The 22,770-nt window shown below is 31.1% G+C and overlaps 1 protein-coding gene across 1 annotated transcript in view; it reads right to left on the bottom strand.

The window, feature by feature from the left end:
- Positions 1–22,770, bottom strand: part of LOC115874234 (bestrophin homolog 1-like) — a 130,205-nt gene that overhangs the window by 21,350 nt on the left and 86,085 nt on the right. Inside the window, 2 exon segments of the mRNA XM_030889331.1 lie at positions 1,209–1,343; positions 12,520–12,758. Coding sequence (XP_030745191.1) covers positions 1,209–1,343; positions 12,520–12,758 — 374 coding nt within the window.

Below are 22,770 nucleotides of genomic sequence, written 5' to 3'. Positions count from 1 at the left end.
TTACGCCTAAAAAACACTAAAAAGGCATTTAAACATTCATCTACATTTTACAGAAAGAGGTCGAGGCTTTTGCAAAATAATAATAGTAGTAGTGATGTCTTGCCTCCATCCATAAATGCTTTTTATCCGGAAGAGATGCTGCATTACACCCATCCTCCTCCCACATGTGAGGTTAGGCTTAAAAAAGTGGCTGCCCATTTTTTTAAGGAGAAAACAAAAACTAAAATATAGTTGCACAAATCCACAAATCACTGATACGCAAAGTGAGGTTACGTGGAGTACGTTGGAATTATATACGTCATAATACGATTGCCGGTCGTCCGGTTTGATGACTTCGGTCGTGTGAGACGACTAATGTTGGAGACCCGGTCGGAATTGGTATATTGGTAGTTCATATTAAGTCGGACACAGAAATCCGCCATTCTTAACAAGTATCAGATAGTCAGCCATTTTAAAATCGTTTTTTGTTTTTAAAATTTATATTTACATTTCGATTTCTAGTAGAATAATATTGATAAGGTTCAGTTTGGGGAGAACCACAGTACAGTTTTATGATTAAACCAGCTAGAAAATTAAAAAAATATTTTGCGAGTTACTTTTTTATAGATATTTTTATTTCATAAATCTACCTAATTTTGAAGGGGCTCGTTGTTTTCCGGAGTATTTTAATCAGATATATCAAAAAAGTGACTTCCGTTGACAAAACTGATGTCTGGATTAATGATTCAGAATTATTATAATATGAAATTAGGTAGGCACTTATAGTTATATTCGAGGAGTGATTATGAATCCATTTGTAATTAGGTAGTTTGGTAAGGTTTTTATGTGTTCTTGGTAGCGAATATGAAACCAAATGTAACGTAAGTGCTTAGCGACGAATTTTAAGTGACTAAAATCCAACGTAATATGACGTTGGTAATTGGTAGAATTACATTCCCTATTAGGTCAGATACCGACGTCGAGGCGACCCGAATCTGTATTCCCCAATTAGGTGCAAATAAGGGTCGTCAGGCGGTCGAACCGACGTTTGTACCCGACGTCGGATTTATTGAACGCGACGTATACCCGACGTTAGATAACGTCCAAATGCTACTTGGGCTCGCCCTGTATAAATCTTTTGCATTTGCAAAATCTATATTTCTCTTCGCAAAATGGTATCATGGTATTAATGCGTTTTTATTATATTAATTTGCATGATTATAAATTACCTGTAATGCAGTAAAAAACGGAAAATACATGTCCGGTTCCTCATATTTTCCCTTCATGGTGGCATCAGTTATTGGAATTAGCTGTTTTCCTAACAATGCAGCTATAAAGTAGAAATAAAGAGCCAGCGATACTACCTAAAAATAATAAATATTACAAAATTAGATCTACATCTACAAAACTAATTTTAGATTATTAATGAGAATGTTTTTTGGTGGCGTATGACACAAATATAGCAATCTAATACAAAATATATGTTTTTATAAACAACTCATAGAATTAGTCAGAACATTTGTTTCAACTTTGTTCGTAAAATATATCTAGACTTGTTTCAGACGAAATCCCCCAAAATAGCAAATTTCTCTAAACAAGTTCTCTACCTGCTACCAATGAATGTATCTTTAATCTTTAAATTCGGAGATGGGCGTTATGGAGATTAGATCAGATAAAAACCGACTGGCAGGCAAAACTTCGTTTTCAATCTTGTTAACTTAGTGAGCTGAAGGATAAAACTTTATTTTGAAGCCACATTCAATCACTTCTAATCAATTTCCAATATATTTGCACTTTAAAGTATGTCCAAGGATTGTTTTAACAAGGTTAAAAACTTTTTTATTTTTGACATTTTGAGAAAAATACATTTTTCATAAAAAAATTGCTTCTTCTAATAATCATTTTAAAGACCCAAACCAAAAAAGGTTTAGAGACCAAAAGAAAATTAAAAAAAACATGAAATATTATTTCTACGTTATAAAAATTAAAACGCGTTTGTATGGTAATATAATTCCGTTTTCATTCTTGAATAGATTGTAATTGAGAGAATTTTAATTAACGTCATATTTTTTCTTTTTTAAAATGTTTGCACAATATTGTTTTAATTCAGAGCTACGGAAAGGGTAATAATAGTTATCGGAAAATGATGATATTTTAAACACAGCAAAAATATGACGTTAATCAAAATTAATAATAACCATAAATGTATCAAAGAAAGAAATTGAAATTATATTACCATAGAAGCGCCTTTTGATTTTTAGAACTTCAACAAATTCAACCATACTTTCATGTTTTTTTTCCATCTTCTCTAAAACGGCATGGAAATTTGAAATCGTATAAACAGGATTAACCATTAAAGAACACGGAACATTTCGCCTGTATACAAGAAAACAGGCATAACTCAAAATTACCGGTTTAACAGGAGAAAAAAAGGTAAAGTTAAAAAGTTTTTCTTAAGTTTCTGTAGATGGTTTAAATTTTTTGGTTTCACCAGTTATATTTCTGATAAAAATACATATTCATTGGACTCTTTGAATAAGAAGACTAAGGAAGGAGCATAATGCTATCCATGTATTCATGCATGGTGGGCGGAAAAAGCGCCATAAAAGCACTCTAGGGTGGGGATCCTTGACAGTTCTGTTTGACGATTCATTTGACACATTTGAATTTGATTTGAAATTTTGTGGATTTGTCAGTCTTTACGGAGCTTATTTTATGTTATTTATTATTTATTCTACTACTGATAGTTGTATAAAGGTAGTAAATCTAAATGGAAATTGTGGCAGCACTTAAATTAACAGTGACACTATCGCGATTTATCGAAAAAGACTCTAAAATAGTTGGTTGTGTAGCGTGCGGTAGATCTCGGTAAAAATTGAGTGAAATAATGGAACAACCTTTCGCTAGTAAGTGACTATATAATATACATACGTGTAGTAAACCGATCATTTATGAAATTCACTTAAATTAACTAAATTATATATTTTTCTTGCATTTTAGCTTTTATTTATTACTTGTCAAAGATTAGATGTCACAGAATTTAGATACGTTAATTTGACTTACCAGCTTCAGTAGCGTATTGGATGTTTGTGGTAATAAATACTTATTATAACTTATCTATTTTTATTAGAATATTTTTTAACAATTTTAATAACTTCACCAACATTTATTTTTTTTTTTCAACGTAAAATAAAACAATGGAAATTATTGAAATCTATAAACAGGTCTACACTACATCATAGTTTTTCGCCTTTTTAAAGAAAATTAGAACGACACTGATAAACCGGTTTAACAGGAAAAAAAATTAATTTAAAGGCCCATCTTAAGGTGTCTGTAGATGGTTTGAATATTTGCTCACCAGTTATATTTCTGATAAAAATCATATTCATTGGACTCGTTTTATATCAAAATTGATGAAAGTAACTTTTTTGAGTTGTGTCACTTTTCTTGTGTACAGGCGATTTTATATGAAGAATGCATTTTTTTCAAAATGTCAATATTAAAAAAAATATCCTCTTGTAAAGACAATCCGGGGACATACTGTATTCAATTATATGTATATACAATGTAGATAAAAACAAATAATCAATAAATTGATTTAAAGCAATCTATACGTATTAGTGAATAATAAAAACACTGTGTTAATTAGAATTAAGTGCATTTTTTTAAACTAAATCTATCTATCTGTGGTCTGCTCTCTGAATTATAACTTGCTTTTAGTATGTTAAAATAGTCACTCCCATATCTGGCATGTATTAAACTACAATATGATTGAAAAAAACGACGTCAGCGATCGCTGTCATTTTACATCTAAAATTGTATGGAGTCATCGATGCCATCGATCGTCATTTCCCACCGAACTGTACGCAGTTTTTTTCGATCGTACGGTATAATATCAATCCAAATTTCGGTACATATTGAGTTCTCAGATCGTAACAACAGGGTGTGTTACTACACCCTATCATCCGATAATGGTGCCGTTTTACGATATACTTTTGTAGAGTTAGGTCACTCTACCCCGTAGAGGTGTGTGGGCACCACGATTAGAGTTATTATATCTTCCTATTCCGTGGTGCCCGGTGGCGTAGAGGTACAGGCTCTCGTCTACCAATCTCAAGGTTGTGGGTTCGAATCCTACACGCGGCATTTCATCGGCCACTATTTTTATTAAAATAAAAATAGTTTGGGTACCTAGGTCGACTCAGCCTTAAATGAGTACTTGGGATTCACAATCCTGAGGTAATAATAGACGGTTGAAGCGTAGTGCTAGCCACATTACCTTCCTTGTATACCGAAACGGCTCTAGCATGGCAAGCTGTACCTTGCTACTCCCAAGGCGTTAAACGCTATACCTATACGGGAGCTAATTATATCTTCCTATTCATTAATAGTATATTTATATTAGACCTAAAATAGCCGAATAGAAGAAAAAATTATAAAGTTTTGATATGTTGAGATTAGACGCACCAAAAGGAGACTTTTCAAAATCAAAAGAGTTCTTAACTTATGAACTTCACCCCAAAAAACCACCCCCAATACGCACTTTAATGGTTTTTCGCTTTTTTCTGAAAACCCGTTGGTCCCAAAAAAATTTTTATACTTACCGAAAATATTCCCTATAGAATTTTCTACAAAAAAAGTTCTATTCATTATTTATATTTATCCAATGCATTTCGAGCAATAACCGTTTGAATAATGGAGTACAAAAAAAATACAGGTCGCCTTTCAAATTAGTCTTCCAAGGTATTTTAACGTGCTAAATATACACGCAACAGATATAATACTGTATAATATAAAGAAAAACATTGCCTATTCCACTAAACTAAAATTCATACTTTCATCTACATATTGTCATCGTCTATAGTTTCTAGAATGTGCTCAGTATTCGAACAACTTTGCCCACGACAGGTTCCGCACATAGTTGTACATTTCATGCCGGCTTTAATGCAACTGCATTTTTTTACACAATCTTGTTTGCAGTTGCACGTTATTAATGACATAATTGAAGCAGGGGCGGGCGATTCTGTTGCATATAAAGGTGACAGGGTGTTGTTGATTTTCTTCCAGCCCCACTGGTCGGGTTTTATAGGTTGTTCTTGTCATATTTGTACTTGAAGATATGTTCTTCGAGAATGTTGCCTAGCTGCAGCAGATGTAGGAGGCAATTTTTAAAAAAAGTACCGTGCTGTTTGCTTGACCAACTAACTTATTGAAACAAGCTTATCTTTGCTCACTAAGGCTCCCCTCAGATGATTGAAGTCTGTATAGTTTCAGTATAAACGTCTCTCCAGCTTTTTCAATTTCTTCGGGTGTTAACTTTGCGTTGTTAAAAATATCGACGATACTATCAATGTCTTTTTCTTTATTAAATATTTGTACGTCTGTTGTTTTTCATTTACAAAAAATCCTGATGTTGTGTCACACCCGCTAATAACGTGAATAAATAAAATTGATTTTTTTTAAAATTACGTATACTACTGGATGATTGCAAGTCTCTCGAACTATACATTTGTTGTTTCACATTACCTATATGGCTTCTTTCAGAAAAAGGATGTCTTTTTCATCGGGGGAAAGTGCTGCTAATAAAACAACAAGATCGACATCTTGTCCAACGACTAGAACTTGTTCATTTTTCTCATATTTTGATGGCAGTACGAATAATTTGAACATCAGCATCATCTATTGCAAATGATGTGCTAATATTCTCGCTGTTTAGGTGTACTGCAAGCTGCGAAATTAGTCGTTCTTTATATTTAATATTGTCTAGGAATTTGCTTTTCTGTTCGACCAATAAGGTATTGCTATCAAAAACAATGTCGCGACTAAAAAAAATATACTAATTTTCTTAAAGACTAGGGGACTAAGACAACAAAAATTAATAGGAACTAATAATAGGAACTTACAATACTAGATCAATGATCAACGATGAAAACATTAACGAACTGGAGGAAGAGCTGTCAAAAAAATAGAACTGTAGGCCTGTCAGAAACTCGACGAAAATTAGAAAACCGAATAAAACTAAATTTCAGTGATATGATTAGCCTATCTTTTACACGTCTACGTTCCTAATAGCGTTATTTCAAGGAAAGTTAATTTCAATTTATTTGCAACTAAACTGGTTTTTAGAACGTAGGCGACATTACAAGAATCAGCAAAATTTCTAATACTTAATTCAGTTTTAATTACTGATAATTGACAAAGCAATAATAATGTGAATATTTTTAAATCAAAATTCCAATAATAATTTAATTATTTAGTAAACTTAGACTAGCAAAAAAAGCAAAAACTTTTATTTCACAAGCATTAATTAAATTTAATAAGGTAAAAACACCCATGTAAACGACACTTAAAAAACGTTCAACGGTTGCATTCATGACGTGCCCAAGAGGTTGATAAATAAATATAAGAACGTATTTAGTTCCTCGTTCAGTATACTCGGACCATATTTGAATTATTAATGGACCAATGAGTTTCAGCAGCATACATACGGATGCATGAACGTTCATTCTTTCATAAGACCAGTTTTTGAACCAGCAGCAAGTTTACCTTGACTAGCACACAATTCATACTTTGGACCAAATGTTTCAAAAAATAACGAATGCAACTTCATACTACCAGGCGTGATGCAGTAATAACTATAATTTCTATTTTTCTTTTAAGTCTGGATAGTATGAGACATATATCGGTTTAGAATATATTACCTAATTTTTTGAAGAATTCGCATATTTTGTTACTTAAATCCTTAGATTTTATAAGTTTATAACACGCAACTTTGTTTACGTCACTTTAACATGCATTTTTCTACTGGTGTCTGACTATATTATTTCTACTGTTTTCTGAAGATTATCTTATAAGTCTATACTTCTTTTTGCATGAGCTACTGAGCTTGTGCAGAATAATATTGGCCGTGAATGCTAACTTGGAGCAAGTTTTCGCTGCGATGACAAATATTACTAAAAATATAGACCATTAAAATTTTTAATCAAACTGTCTTCCACAAAAAAGAAGCAAATTTTGTTTTTCATAAGGTCTAAACTTAAATCTAAGGTAATTTGATATCAAAATGAAAATATTTTAATATTTCCACAAAATTTGTTATCAAATTATCACATTGCATTTTTTTTGGATTTTACGAAATAACACAAAGGTTTAGCATTTGTTAAAGAAATTAATCGGGCAACAATGATTGATATTGAATAAAACTGAAATAATTATTTTGAAAGTATCTTAATGGAACCAGGATATGATTAGATATATAACTGTTTATCCAGTGAAATATCGGTTCTTAATTTTAATTAGCATTACATTAGCAAGTTTTGTATTCAGATTAAACCTTTCTTAGAAATAAAATTACGTAATATGAAACTGGTTTATTTTTGGAGGAAATAAAAAGCGATTTTTTTAATTTAGCGTGGGTGGCAACATAGATGTCCTAACAGAACAAAAAATAAATAATAAAGTTATTTATCTCTTTTTGAAATAGCCATGTTCATCTTTTCGTATATCATTCAGTAGTTTTGGGGATATGAACATCGGATTTTTATTACATGTTCATTTTAATCAATAACCATTAATGTGCAGAAAAGGATCTTTTCTGTTATAATTTAAATCTATTGCCTATTTAATACAATGTCAATTCAGATTTTTACTGAGACTTTTCACTAAGAGAAGAACTTCCACTAGTCATAGCCTTTCTTTATAGACTTTGGGAAGGCTTTCGAGTCAATATATCCTAAGGCAATAATATAAGCTCTAGCGAAACAAGGTAATGACAGGCCTTATATAGAACTCTAGCCAATATATACAGGGTTGTTCACCACATACGACACGGAGTATTGTAGCTAAACGATTAGATTTTTACAAATTATAAATTTTGGGTTCGTTGAAGGGCTAATAGAGCTACAATTTAAAAATATTTTTACAAGATACAGAGTGTCCCAAATAAGGGAAAAATATTATAGTTGTGTTTTTTTTTAATGGAACACCCTGTATATTATTCTGTTTTTAGGTTCTACGATTGAAATAAAGGTAAATTTGATTAAGGTTTATCACACTTAAACCTTACCGTTTTTTAAATATTTTCAATTTTATGAAATTGCAGTAAAAATTTTAAGGCTTTATTTCTCCATGGGTATCGAAGTTTTTAATACTAAATATTTACGGAAGTTTATTTATTGATCAGATATTTTGTTGCAATAATAAATAAAATACTTAAATCTTATACAGAGTGTCTAAAAATTTATATTAAATAATTACTAGCTCTAAACGACAATAACTTGTTTAATTTAAATGGAACACCCTTTATATTTTACGAGAATCAGATGCACAATTTAATTGTCTATCAAATTGTATTATACCTACCATTTTTTACCTATCTCTTCAAGTTTTCATAGAAGATGCATTTTAGATTACTTTAAAGATGTAAGTTTTGAAAGAGTATATACTAATTATTAAATAATATTGTCGATATATTTCGCTTATTTTATTAAAAGATAAAAACATTGTTTAAATATTTTTTGTTCAAGAATTAATATGATCCCATTATTCAAACTACATTTCTTATTGACTGTTTACGTGGATTAATAATAATTGCTCCAAATACTAAAAAATTGAATTTTGTGTGTGTATTAGACAATGTGGTAAAAAGTAACACCATATAAATTTTATTTAATTTCTTGACGAATGCTTATTTATAAAAACAGATGTTCATTTTCATAACTTATTATTGTATTAATTTTTAATCAAATGCACATTTATTTATTTTATTTTATGAATAATTCATTAATTAAAACAATTAAGTACGTAATTAACTAATTTTTTGGGCGGAAATAATGGTGGTATATTAATAATTAGTAATAATTGGTATCCTCTTTTACAAAGATTTAGATAGTTTTCTTTTTTTAAACAAATAGGCTTACAATATTATAATTTTTACCACCTGTATTGTATGAACATTTTGTACATATGTTGCTTTAAAAAAATTTAAAACGTCAATATTCCATGGGTATAGTGAAAAATGAGGTCTAAATTATAAAAAATGCATTTTCTACGAAAACTTCAAGAGATAGGTAAAGGATGGTATAATACAATTTCGTAGACAATTAAATAGTGAATCTGTTTCCGGTAAAATATACAGGGTGTTCTATTTAAATTAAACAAGTTATTGCCGTTTAAAGCTAGTAATTATTAATTATAAATTTTTGGACACTCTGTATAAGGTAGTATACTTTTTATTATTGCAACACAATAACTGATCAATAAATAAACTTCAGTAAATATTTAGTATTAAAAACTTTGATACCCTCGGAGAAATGAAGCTCATTTGAGAAAATTTTTACTGCAATTTTACAAAATTAAAAATATTTCAAAAACGGTAAGGTTTAAGTGTTACAAACCTTAATCAAATTTACCTTTATTTTAATTGTAGAAACTAAAAATGTAATAATATACAGGGTGTTCCATTTAAAAAAATACAACTTTGATATTTTTTTATTTATTTGGGACGCTCTGTATCTTGTAAAAATATTTTTAAATTGTAGCTCTAATAGTCCTTTAACGAACCAAAAACTTACAATTTGCAAAAATCTAATCGTTTAGCTACAATACTCCGAGTCGTATGTGGTGAACAACCCTGTATAAAGGAGCCAAAGCAAGAGTAATTATATATAAAACAAATCCAGAGTTTCCAACTGGTAAAGTACGACAAGGGGACGCGATATCACCAAAGCTGTTTCCAGCAACACTAGAATAAATCTTTCGTCAATTGGACCGGACCAATAAAGGGTTAAAAATACACTGTAAAAAAAAATGAGTGAAATTTCACTCAGATTTCACTCAATACTTTCTCAATTTCTGTCCACACCCGATTGAGTGAAATTTCCACTCTACAGAACCGAATGAATCTTCAATTCTCAGAGTGAAAAGCACTGAGTGTTTTCACTCAATCGAGATTAGACGAAAGACTCCTTTTACTCATTATTGTTTACCTTGAGTAGGATTTTGATCGATTTTGATAATTTATTCACTTTAAAATGAGTGAACTCACTAAGTGTTGAGTTCAAGACACCTTTTATTGAGTGACTTTTACTCAAATTTGTGTTACACTTAACTCGATTAGTACTCATATCTGAGTATTAATTTCACTCAGTATTGAGAAATATATTCTAAATTATTTTTTTAAAAGCTATATGTAAGCTAACTTGTTATTTTATAACAGGTGGGCAGGTGCCTTTCAAAGGTAAGTTTCAGTTTAGGACATGGTCTCGAACATGTCCATTTCCTAAAATTCACTTTTGGGAGGCATCTGGTCACTTGTAATAAAATAACAAGTTAGCTTACATAGCTTTTAAAAAAATCATTTAGAATATTTCGTTTTTTTTAACAAACCAAATAAAAAACTGTAGAACCTTCAAAAATATTTTTATTTGTCATTTTTATTTGACAAAAAAACAAATAAAACCAAATATAACACTATTATTATAATATCAAAAACATTTTAAAAAGTTTTCAACTCTTTTTGGAAAAAATACAGGAACTTTTTAAGCTAGATGTCTAGAAAAGTTGCATCACATCGCAAAAATCCGCTTTATTAAGAGCATTCGTCAGCTCGGCTACCAACATTCTCGAATATTTCTAATTTCTAAACTAACTTTTAATAACGAAATCCTCCGGAAAATCCAGATACTTTTCCTCCTGAAAATTAAAAAAAAATGTTATTCTGCCAAATGTTCCAGTTCCCAGTTCCAGATTGAGGGAAAGTACCTAGATTTTCGCTACGCTAATTAGTCCAGGAAACATCCGAGCATTGCGGCAATCAGTAGATGCAGTAGAATTTGAATATATGTTGGGCGGATTTCTGCGATGTGAAAAAAAATGTTCTTAACATAAAACATACTTAGGAGTTATGAGTTCGTATTCGCTTCACCACGCCACGCGGCCACTGTCACACTTTACATCACACACACATACACTATGGACTTGTAACCTGGGCACCTTCGAAGGAACAAGACAACCTATTTGTAGGACAAGACAACCTGATTCGAACGACTCGAACAGATAATTAAAAACTGAGGAACAGGGAAATAGCTTATTCGGTATCGAAGAAGCGCGTATGACGTATGATTAGTAATGAGCGAAAATACTCTAAACTGGGTGATTTAACTCAAATTTTTATTGTGTAAAACTATAACATGAGTTTTTAAGTGAATTTTTCTATTCCATTACTCAAAGATAGGGGTTATAACTCGAACATGAGCTTATTCAATAGCTATTGATTAAATAGAGATCATATTTGAGTAAAATGATGAATTTACTCTATTTTAGATAAAAATGTACTCAATTATTTCACTCAAAAAATTCACTCCCTGAGAAATATGTGTTCACTCAGGCTGATTTTTTACAGTGTATATGGAGAATATTATAACCATCTAAAATTCGCTGATGGTATAGTGTAATTGTCAATAGTCCTGAAGAGCTAAAAAGAAGTAGGTCTCAAAATGAATTTAGTAATGTTAGAACATTAAAGTAATGTAAGTACAACGAACTAGTAGACAGAAAAGACATTCTAATAAATAACACAACACTGAAAATAGTAGAAGTATATATATATAGTTGGGACAACTAATACACAGCTCGGGATCTCTACTACCAGAAATCAACCGAAAAATTAGGTTAGCATGTAGTACTTATGGAAGAAACCCAGTCATATTCAAATCTAGAATGCCACTTTGTATAAAGAAGAAAACATTCGACCAATGTGTACTACCGGTCATGACCTATGCGTACGAAACTTGAGCACTTAAAACGGACATTATAAGGAAACTGCAGGTCGCACTATGCTCAATGGAAAGAAATATGCTAGTAATAATCAAATCCCTCACGTGGCAATGGGCAGGACACCTGGCAAGAAGGACGGACAACAAATGTACGACAAAAATTACAGCATGGTACGATGAATTAAGAGACCTAGAAGAAGACCAAACCTGAGATGAGACCATGATATTAGGAAATTAGCAGGGATAACTTGGGCCCACATTGCGAACAATAGACATTAATAGATCCAATTACAAACAGAGTATCTAAATATGCGAGTGAGGCTACACCATAATTTGAAATAGATGAATAAGCTAAAAATGATGATGTTGATCATGATGATGATGATTTTTTCAATTATTGTTATACGCAATTCTAGTGAGCTTCAAGTTCGTTTATCGATCTTCGTTTGGAAACGAAGAAAGATAATAATTAAAGCTTGAATCAGATAGTAATTGAAGATTATGTCAAATTTTTGAAGAAAAGCTTCAATCGGAATCTTCATTATCCATCACTTCAACTTCAAGTGTGTCTTTTAACTCTATGGGTCATTAGAAAGTATACGATTCGGAAACTTCTCTTAATAGCTACTAACTTGAGAAAAACATCGGAAATAAACGTTTACTTCCGGTATATGTTCCGTGCGTATATTGTTTAATATGGAGAATGTGACATGTGTTTAAGAAAAACATTAAAAGTTTAAGAATTTAACGTAATAAAAAATATTACCTGAGTATAAACAAGCGGAACAGACACCGTGTCATATCCGATCAAAGAACCTAGTCGTCTTCTAATATCAGACAATTCGACCAATATAGTTTGGACGATGTGATCACTGGTTGTGAGTTGCTCTTTCCTCGCTCTGTTTATGAGATTGGTAGCCCAAACTAGCGGCATCCAATATTTCGACATCGGCGTTTTGTTGTCCATCAGCTCGAATATTTTCTTCTCGCTGTCCATCATTATACCTAGAACAAACAAACATATTTAATAAATATTGCAAATGAGTAATACAATTTACTTTTATTCTCATTTAGTCTTTTATTGTCATTTATAAAGGATGATTTAATTTTAAAAATTACAAAAAAGCACTCTTTATCTGCCTCATCATTATTAAAAAAACATAAAAATTAAAATCACTGGCACTAGCAAATTTCAGAATGATTTGAATTTAGAGCATCGGCAGTTTTCCAGCCTTGGATTATACTATATTAAAACCTACACATAGATAGTATAATCACAGCCCGAGTCACAGCCTATTCATAACAAGCCTGCCGACTTTGCCTGAAAGTTTGTGTACTTAAATATTCGCATATCTTATGTTATGTGACAATAATTCTAATTCTGAGCTAAATTGAAACTTCGGATAGAAATCCGGATACTCAAATACAAGCAAAGATGTGAAGCTTGTGTAACAAGCTAAGTGATAATATGATATTATCACTTAGATTAGACAAAGAAAATAAAGTCCTCCTATTCTGGGTTCCCGCTCCTTTTCTAGCTAGAACAGGAGCGAACACTCCACTAACAGGACCTGAACCGTTTTGCTTTCCAAGCGGAAACCAGCTTAAAGCGGAACTGAAGAACCTGTAGGAGTCCATCTGTAACCTGGAATGGGAATCCTCCAACGGTCTAAGACACTCGAACAAGTTCCTCAGTACTTACGACCGAGAAAAATCAACGATTTTCCTTGATTTAGGAAAAAACAATCTTCGAATTGTCATGGGGTTTCTAACAGGACTATGTCTCCTCAACGAACACCTCAGTAGATTGAAGGTGAGAAACAACGGCGAATGCAGATTCTGTGGGGAAAATGGGGAAATACCAGCACACCTTATCACTGAGTGCGTCGAGACGACAACCTTTCGTACCATAAACTTTGGTACCATTGATGTTGAAGATGGAGAGCTGGCCTCTGTGGAGCCGTCTCAGATATTGGCTTTTTTTTGTCAAAGCCCTGAGACTGTACGATGAGTTAAAACCCGTTATAACTAAAGAAATGGGAACACACAATATGTAAAGAGAGAGAGAGAGAGAGAGAGATATGTGTTAAAGACGCATCGACTGTAGAGACTTTTAGCGTCACTTTATCCCATTATTTATATATTTTTATATATGTCGATATCCTTTATATAATCCAACATATCCTTGTTATTTTGGAAGGAAAGGGCTACCTCAGGGTTATCCACGATACCGCGTTGTCTTCGTTTTAACGCGTACTTTGGGCATTAAAAGATAATGTGTTTGACAGATATTGGAAGATTACATGTTTCACAAATGGGCTGATTCTGTCCTTTAAAGAGGTGTTCATGGGTAAGTTTCGTGTGTCCTAAACGAATTCTAGTGAGCACAACGAAATCTCTTCTAGGTAAGTTAACTACATTATTTTCAAAATAGTCCCTTTTGATTTCATGAAGCTTATTATCATTCATGTCTAAGTCCAATGACCTCTAAATAAAGTAGACCCGGCATTTCATTCATAAAAAGAGAAAGATCAGAATCAGACATTCGTTTCTTGTTCTATGCGAGTGGGAACAAGACGGGCTGATCGCAGTCATGAAGGATTCCCGAGAGAATGGCAACGCTGTTCAGAGATCTTGAGAATATGTGCCAGTGGCGTAGTTACTTTGATTGTAATATATAATTTCATATTATATTCTCGTAAATATGATTTTTGGATACGATATATTGTTGTGCTAGATGGCTCTTCAAATTTTAAAAACGACTACTTCTATACTCCAATCACTTGTATACGAAAATAACTAATTGAAATTATGATATGCACATTTCCATAGTAATGTCTCTAAATTGCTCCAGTAGTAATATAATCCATCAAGCGTTCAATGAATACGAGCCGAAGACGACTTTTAGAAAACTTTTATGTGAATTAATGGTGTTATTTTGATTGAAGCAACGGTGAAAAATGAGAATATTTTAAAACTGTCGTGACGAATTGCACTTTAATATTAGGTATAAAAATATTACTATTTATAACAACAATAATAAAGATCTTTGTTAAACAAAAGAAAATTTCTAAAATATTTACTTATTTCTGGATCAGTTTCTTCGCTGATAATCGGGACCTTGTACTGAATAAATAATTAACTATTCAATAAAACATATCAAACAAAGACGCATTCATCTTTTAAACTATATAATTTTTTTTAGTCTTAAAACAAAAAAACAAAACAAAAAAAACATTCCTCTATTACAAAAATTATACTATCAAAAAAAACGGCGTCAAAAATGACAATCGGTGATAATTTTGGCAAGGTGATATGTCATGACCCCTACTCTTGTTTATTTTTTAATGACACTTACTGGCAGTAGTACGCCTTAAGGTTGTATTTTATTTTTAAATGGTGTAATATAGATTCGACAAATTTTTTTTGGATATCGATTTGTGTTTCTGGAACCGTTCTATCCTTTTATAATTTTTCTATAATCAGTATTAGTTTTATGTCAATTTTTAATAAATGACATCTAGAAATAGACCTCGCCAAAATTATATTCGATTGTTATTCCTATCAGTCTTTGACGCCGTTTCTTTTCGATCATACGGTATTTAGTATTTAATATCCATTATATAAATCTATTTTGATTTTACACTTAAAAAATCATCTTTAATAATTAAAAATCCTAATAGCAATCAGTATGATCGAAAAAAAGGCGTCCAGATGGCTTAGAAATGAACATCGATGACATTCCCCATATACGCCGTTTTTTTTTCGATCATATGGTATATCACTATTGAACATTTTTCGTAATTGTGACATCTTTAATTTTTTTATACATTTTTTCAACAAATTAATATTCGCATTTGTATACTTGATTTTGATAATATTTAAATATTATGATCAAGATATTCAATAAAACCAAACGTGACGAAACTAACTTAATGTAATGGTTCGTTACTTATAACGGTATAATCCAAAACTGGGTGATTTACTAATATTTCCAAAGATTTTTTCCTATTTTACCTTTCGGCACCGCACTGATGTAACATAGCCTTAGTCACCTTCGAAATCAAACTTCTAGGTTTAAATCGTCTCTATTTTTGCAAATTAAGCACAAAACACTAAAATATCTGGAAATCACCTCATAAAACATTTCGAAAAACCACAACACATTGGCAACGCCGTAAAGCAATTTATGAACGAATTCGAACTGGATGTTTTGTTGGCTGCCTGAATTTAGGAGTAAAGATAGTAAAATGCGTACGTTTTCAGTATCAGCTGGCGTTGCGACGTTGTCGATTGTTTTATGTTAAATTTCTTAAAATCTAAAAATTATAATTACAGAAGATTTAAATAACGGCTAATGCCGATTGGGAGTAGTTCGTGATACTAGGCTAGGCTACCTTTAATTATTATCGGTTTAAAGTATTCTACGACGTAATCTATATTTGGAATTCCTGGTTTACAATGTGGGTTAGCTATCCCCGTATATATATATATATATATATATATATATATATATATATATATATATATATATATATATATATATATATATATATACTTTTAAATGCGGTCGAAGTGGAAATTTGGCATACATGCAATTTTCTAAGGCAATGATGGATTTCGCCAAAATGGGTAAGTCGCCGGGTCTAATTTATTTCGATGTCATTGTCTAAGTCCCATCCCATGTTTGCCGTAATTCTTTAGATCTTGCACGGAGAAAACAAGGTTGGTTTTATGAGGGTTGGGAGTTTTTGCAGCCAAGTAATCAGCTCTATCATTGCCAGGAATTCTTATGTGGCTCGAAATGTAAAAAAACGCACATGTATTTTTGATAAATTATAATGTGAATATAGATGTCAAATATCAAGACGAGAAATACTTTCATTCTTCATTTCTTCATTCTTCTATCGCAGCTTTTGGAAATAGATGAGTGATGTTTCTAAACATTTTAAACATATATAAATAATAACCTTAAGGTGTTTTTGTTCAATTGTGCATGGTTCAGTACAAATCACTTTTTTAAGAGAATTGGTTAAGTCCATGCAAAATTATAAAAAAAAAGATTATTCATCGACATCGACTTGTCGCCAAACAAAAAAAACCTACTTTAGAGGTGTAAAAAATTACCATATTTCCTGTGTATTTCAATCACTGTTAATGGTAAACGTAATGGTAAACCCACTATTTATCAACAATAACAAAATAACCGTGCAGAGCTATTTCAATACCGAGAATATATCATCGAGGAAGCAAATTGTTCTTTGAAATATTGATTTACATCAAATGCTATTTCACCTTTGCAAATACTCTTGGTTATTTCTTGTTACATCAGTAACAGCAAAACTTATTTTAAGTTTATTCTGTAATTAGCAATATAATTTAAAGGTCGCCATAATTTATTTTCTTTAATATATGTAGAATTTTTAAACTGAAAAGTAAATTAATGTTGCTATTTTTACTCATCAGACAACATTATTCCTATTAATACTAACATAACATAAAATACGTTATTCATAGTTTACACTGTGCAGATTTAGTTAGAAATCGAATTAGTGATTTTATTCTTTTACAATAATTATGGTAAGTGTTAAAATGGAGAGAATGAATAATAAACAGTTGAAACCAAAGCAATCAAAACTCATACGTGCAACTTTTGTCGACTGGATATTCAGTTACCGGTAGCGGCTAGACAATTGTCTGATTGTATTATTTTCCATTAAATAGATGATGAAATTTAGAGATTTTTAATTTTTTCTTCCTTTGTAGGCCAAACTCTCATTAAAATTCTAAATTTGAAGTTTGTAATGATGAGATGTCGATGAGAGAGTAGTCTTGGTCTTATTAGTCTTGCTATTGCAGTATCCAGGCTTGGTCTTGCCGCAAGACTCGTGCAAGTCCTGCATTTTTTAATAAGTTTTTACTAGAGGCAATTTCTACATAGGAAATATTTAAATAAATACCTTACGGTAGTTCCATTAGGGTGAAGAGTACTAACAAGGTTCCATTTATTGTCGATCCATTTTCGAAACACGAGTTTCTCTCTTTAGACACAAATATGATAAATAATAAATAAACAACGCTTTATTGTACAAAAAGCCAAAAAAAGCTTCATCGACAAAGCATTTACAAAACAAACAAAAGCACAAAAATTATACAAATAATAAAAAATATTTTCTAATAATTAAATTAGAAAATAAAATAAAAAAATTAAAAAAAATTCTAAATGTTGGCTAGTGATAGCGTTTTTAACAAAAAATATACGTTTTATGGGCTAATGAGCTTTTAAATTCATAAGAACGCGTTCTACTTACATTGATTTATATATTTTTATTTTCAGAACAATAATATAGAAATAAAAGTAAAAATCTATATTTCAAACAAAAATATTTTGTAGCAACAAATAAAAAATGATATACATATAGAAGGGGTATAGCAGTATCATAGACGATACTGGGAACAGCGGCAACGCCGCGACCACCGGCTTTTTCAGATAAAAAAATGAGATTTGGAATATTAATATATGCCATAAATTAGGACCGATTGACGTATTCAATTGTTTTCTGTCACTTCCTGTTTTACCGGAAATGACTACAAATTTTAATTTTTAAATGGCACCCTCACTGCTTTTTTACTTAATTCGATAGAAAATGACACTCTGAATAGAATGACATATCATATGTGAACTTTTGACATTTTCTCATATGGCTTATTTGAAATCGTAACTTTCGGTTCATAACGACAATTTGACTAAAAAAACCGAGCGTGTGGTACCAAATTATTCATAAAAAAATGCTCTTTCCAAATATGCTAATGAGCCACCCTCGTTCCATTCGAAAAAATTGAGATATGATTAGAAATACGATTTGGGTATCTTTTCACCGGCCAGGATAAGACACGAAAAACATTACACGATCAAATCTATTTTCCCAAGGCTCCTTGATTAAAAATTAGTTTATCACATCATTCATGGCACTCTAGATTGAAATTTAAAATACAATTTTTTTTAAAGCAAAAATGTCAAAGGTTGACTTATAATATGTCATTCTATTCAGAGTGATTTTCTATCGAGTAAAGTAAAAAAACACCGAGGGTGACATTTAAAAATCAAGAGCTGTAGTCATTTCCGGTTAAACAGGAAGTGGCCGAAAATAATTGAATACGTTAATCAGTCCTAATTTATGTCATATACGAACATACCAAATCTCATTTTTTTATCTGATAAAATAAAAAAGTTATAGGGGTGAGCCACTTTTGAAACGCATCCGGTATAGGTTTCGAAAATGCTTCCTATTTGTGGTATACCGTTTCCATTTTGTGTCATAAAACAGGCACGATTATTAGAAACATTACCTAAAATGTGTCCAAAAATGTTACTTGCTTTCTGTGGTTGGCTGCATTTACTTATAACCAACATCAAATATAATATTAATTTATTATTGTAACTATCCATATATGGGTATACAGTTAGTTAAATAAATCTAGTCTCGAATTCAAGGATGATTTATGGATGACGGCACCAGCGTGCGGAAGCGTGCAAAAAGGATAATTCGCGGAGCGTTACTAATCCCCTGCATTTTTTCAAACTAAAACAAACAAAACCGATGCCAATTTGAATAATTGGGAGGCGTGTGTAGCGTCGAATTATATCGTTATGTGACTAAGTGCGCGAGAAATTAGTTACTAAGTTTTTGTTTGTCCGATGGACGTATCATATCATCATTATGGTGTTTGTTTACTCATTTATTTTTCCATTATGAGGAGTCCATTTATATGTATTTGAGAAAATAACAGTTAATGCGTTGCGGGATAATACAATAAACTAATTTTATTAAGACTAATGATTTATAAACAAAAAATTTGATTCGTATATAAATCATACATAGGGGGTCATATGGTTGGTTTATGGGTCTCGAGGGTGATATATAGCGCCGCACTCTATATAATAAATCATACAAAAATTCTACTAATTTTCAAATTGAATACTTAATATAGGGTCCGGCAATAGTGCGTCGGGCATCTGTAGCTCCTAGAATAAAAAACTTGGGGAATTTTGTTTAAGTGCAAACCTAAAATACGAGTATGTATTAAGATGTATTCGAGGAAAATATTTTAGCTCCTTTAGATATTTTTTAATGGAACACCCTGTATATTATTGCATTTTTGACTTCATTTCCGGCCACTTTACATAATCCTAAGATATGAATAAATATATTTCGATAGCTTCAGAGATATTAATAAATAAATAAAAAATATATATTTTTCAGACTTTCTTAAAAAAAAATAATAAAAATACAAGAACTGTCCTGATATCAAAACTAATATTATGTATTTACTTTAGATGATCTGGTACTTCCTTTGCCAGAACTATGGTGATCATAAATAATACAGGATATTCAAAATTCTACGACAAACTCTTTAAAATAGAAAATAATTTGCTAGAACACCCTGTATATTATTTTTGCAATAGACGGAGAATTAAAAAATTAACATTTTTTGTAATTAGAGTATTTCAAAATATTTAAAGGTTTCGCAGATAACCAGTTTTATATTTCAAATGGCATTTTCCACAATAAAATTTTTATCAAAGCCAATCAATAATTTTCTCGCATTTTACCGTTGAAAGAGCCGAATGAAATAATATTGCGTGTATCTGCGAAATAATTAAAAATTTTGAAATACTTTATATACAAAAAATGTACATTTTTCAACTCTCCACAAAAAACAAAGAAAAATTATTTTTTATTTTAGAAAGTTTGGCGTAGAATTTTGAACATCCTGTATTATTTAAGATTACAATATTTATTGCAAAGTAAGTATAGACCATCTAAAGTAAATACCTAATATTAGTTTTGATTTCAGGACAGTTCTTGTATTTGTAATAATTCTTTAAAGGAAGGTTGAAAAAAATATATATTTTTTATTTATTTATTAATATCTCTGAAACTATCACAATATATTTACTCATATCTTAGGATTATATACTTTGTTTTAAGATAATAACAAAAATACGCTAGGAAATATTTCATTCAAGAAACATGGCCATTTTTCCAATAGCTAAATACTCTTTTGATGAAAAATAATAACGACACGCAAAGACGATGACGAAGGATGGTATATACCACAGGGGAACTGTTTACATTTTATGCGAATGCCAACATCCTATTGTTATTGTTTGGTATGTTGCCCAGTATTTCTCCGCTTTTGTTTATTTTTAATTTTGTATACGTATACTTTGGGGAAATCTTAAGAAAATAATAATATAATTAGCTTACTACTTTTCAAAATTTCGACATTTATAATTTTATGCAATTAATTACAAAAATTTTAGAATTTCAAGACGTCGCGCGTGGTATTAAAAAATTGAAAATGTGACCATTGTGACCATAGCTTATAATTTTAATAATTTGTTGTTTGCTTTACTTTGATTATTCGTGATGTAACATTTTTTTGTAATTTGTAGAGTGATGAACCACCCCAAAAAATACCAAGGAGTGAAGAAGCAGAAACAACTACCTACTATCGAGGAAAATAATATCGCTTTACTGACTACAGACTAGGAAAACCTAAATTTATCAGAAAATAATATACCTCGTAATATGCCTGTATATGATGTATACAGGCTTATAAATATGTATAAGGCTGTATACAACCTTAGATCAAAAGAGATTTTCGTTGAGTCAATTGTATTCGCTATTGGTTCAAGAAAAGTGTCTCTTTAATCAAGAAATGTCCCTTTTCAATCAAGAATTTTTGCATGAATCAAAGAGACTATTCTTGTAGCAAGAACTTCTTTGCATATTAATTTTGGGTCAAGAGGGAAATACTTTGGACAGATAGATTCTTCAATTCTCTAAAGTAATTTTTTAAAGCTTATGAAAAGATAGTCAATGCTTTGGGCAAAGACACGTCGTTCTTGGCCCTATTCAGTGGCGGACTAAGGTGGGGGTGGAAGGGGCGGTCCGCCCCGGGCCCCGTCTTTTAAGGGGCCTCCAAATCTTAGTAATTTTTTTTAATCAACTGGCAAACATGGCCAATATGTGTTCAGCATAGACTTAAAATAAAATATAGACTACACTATTTACATTTCAACGCGGACAAACAACCTTTTTTGTACACATGTTTACTTCTGGGTACAGTCGACCGAGCCTTCCTCATCCAGCCTATGTTGTCACGTCTTTAATATTATCAATATTTTTTTTCTTGTTATACACATATATTGAGATATTAATACTACAGTTTAATAAAGTAGGTTTTAATATTCCATAGATGTATTAAATAGTCCTTATACTACTAAATTATAAGTCGTATACTGTTTAATAAGGATAAGTTCTTTACAATATGACAACACCGATTAGAGGCGAGGGAGCCTATTCATTCATTTATTACCTTGTAGTACGTGTCGCACGTGTGCGGTAAAGCTTTGTTGCCGCTATCTCCCCGGCTGCATTAACGCATTTTCTTAGCTTGTAGTCCTTAAGTGTTTATTTTATTGACTTTTTCTGTTCAAAAACTATAAAATATGGTTCGCCAGTGCCAAATTTGCAAGAAATTTGACTTAAATAATCCATTTAAGTCTTGAAACGTCTTTTGACCCGTAGGCAACTCTCAATTTACCCATTGGCAGTCAGTGGCGTTGTTGTAGAAAGGCACTTATTTAGATAATATTTTAGTAAAATGTAAAATCTGAATTTTTTCTTTTACATTACATTATTTACTTACTTACATTTTAACAAAATCATAATTATAACCCTGTTAATAATTAATAATGTTTTTATTAAAAATATATTCCGGTTTATTCTAAAATTATCTTCAGAATCTAAAATAACGTACAAGAATTTTAAAATGATATTACATTATGAAACAATATTTTTTAATATACCGGGTCGTCTCAAAAGTGGCTCAACCCTATAACTTTTTTTATTTTTTCAGATAAAAAAACAGATTTGTATGTTAGTAGGTATATGACATAAATTAGGATTTATTGGACCTATGCAATTGTTTTTGGTGTCTTCCTGTT

Source organism: Sitophilus oryzae, unplaced genomic scaffold, assembly GCF_002938485.1.
Source record: "Sitophilus oryzae breed Bouriz unplaced genomic scaffold, Soryzae_2.0 scaffold_1246_pilon_pilon, whole genome shotgun sequence".
In the NCBI taxonomy this organism is placed as follows: Eukaryota; Metazoa; Arthropoda; class Insecta; order Coleoptera; family Curculionidae; genus Sitophilus; species Sitophilus oryzae.
Note: the sequence above shows the minus strand (reverse complement) of the source record. Positions and strands in the feature narration are given on the sequence as shown.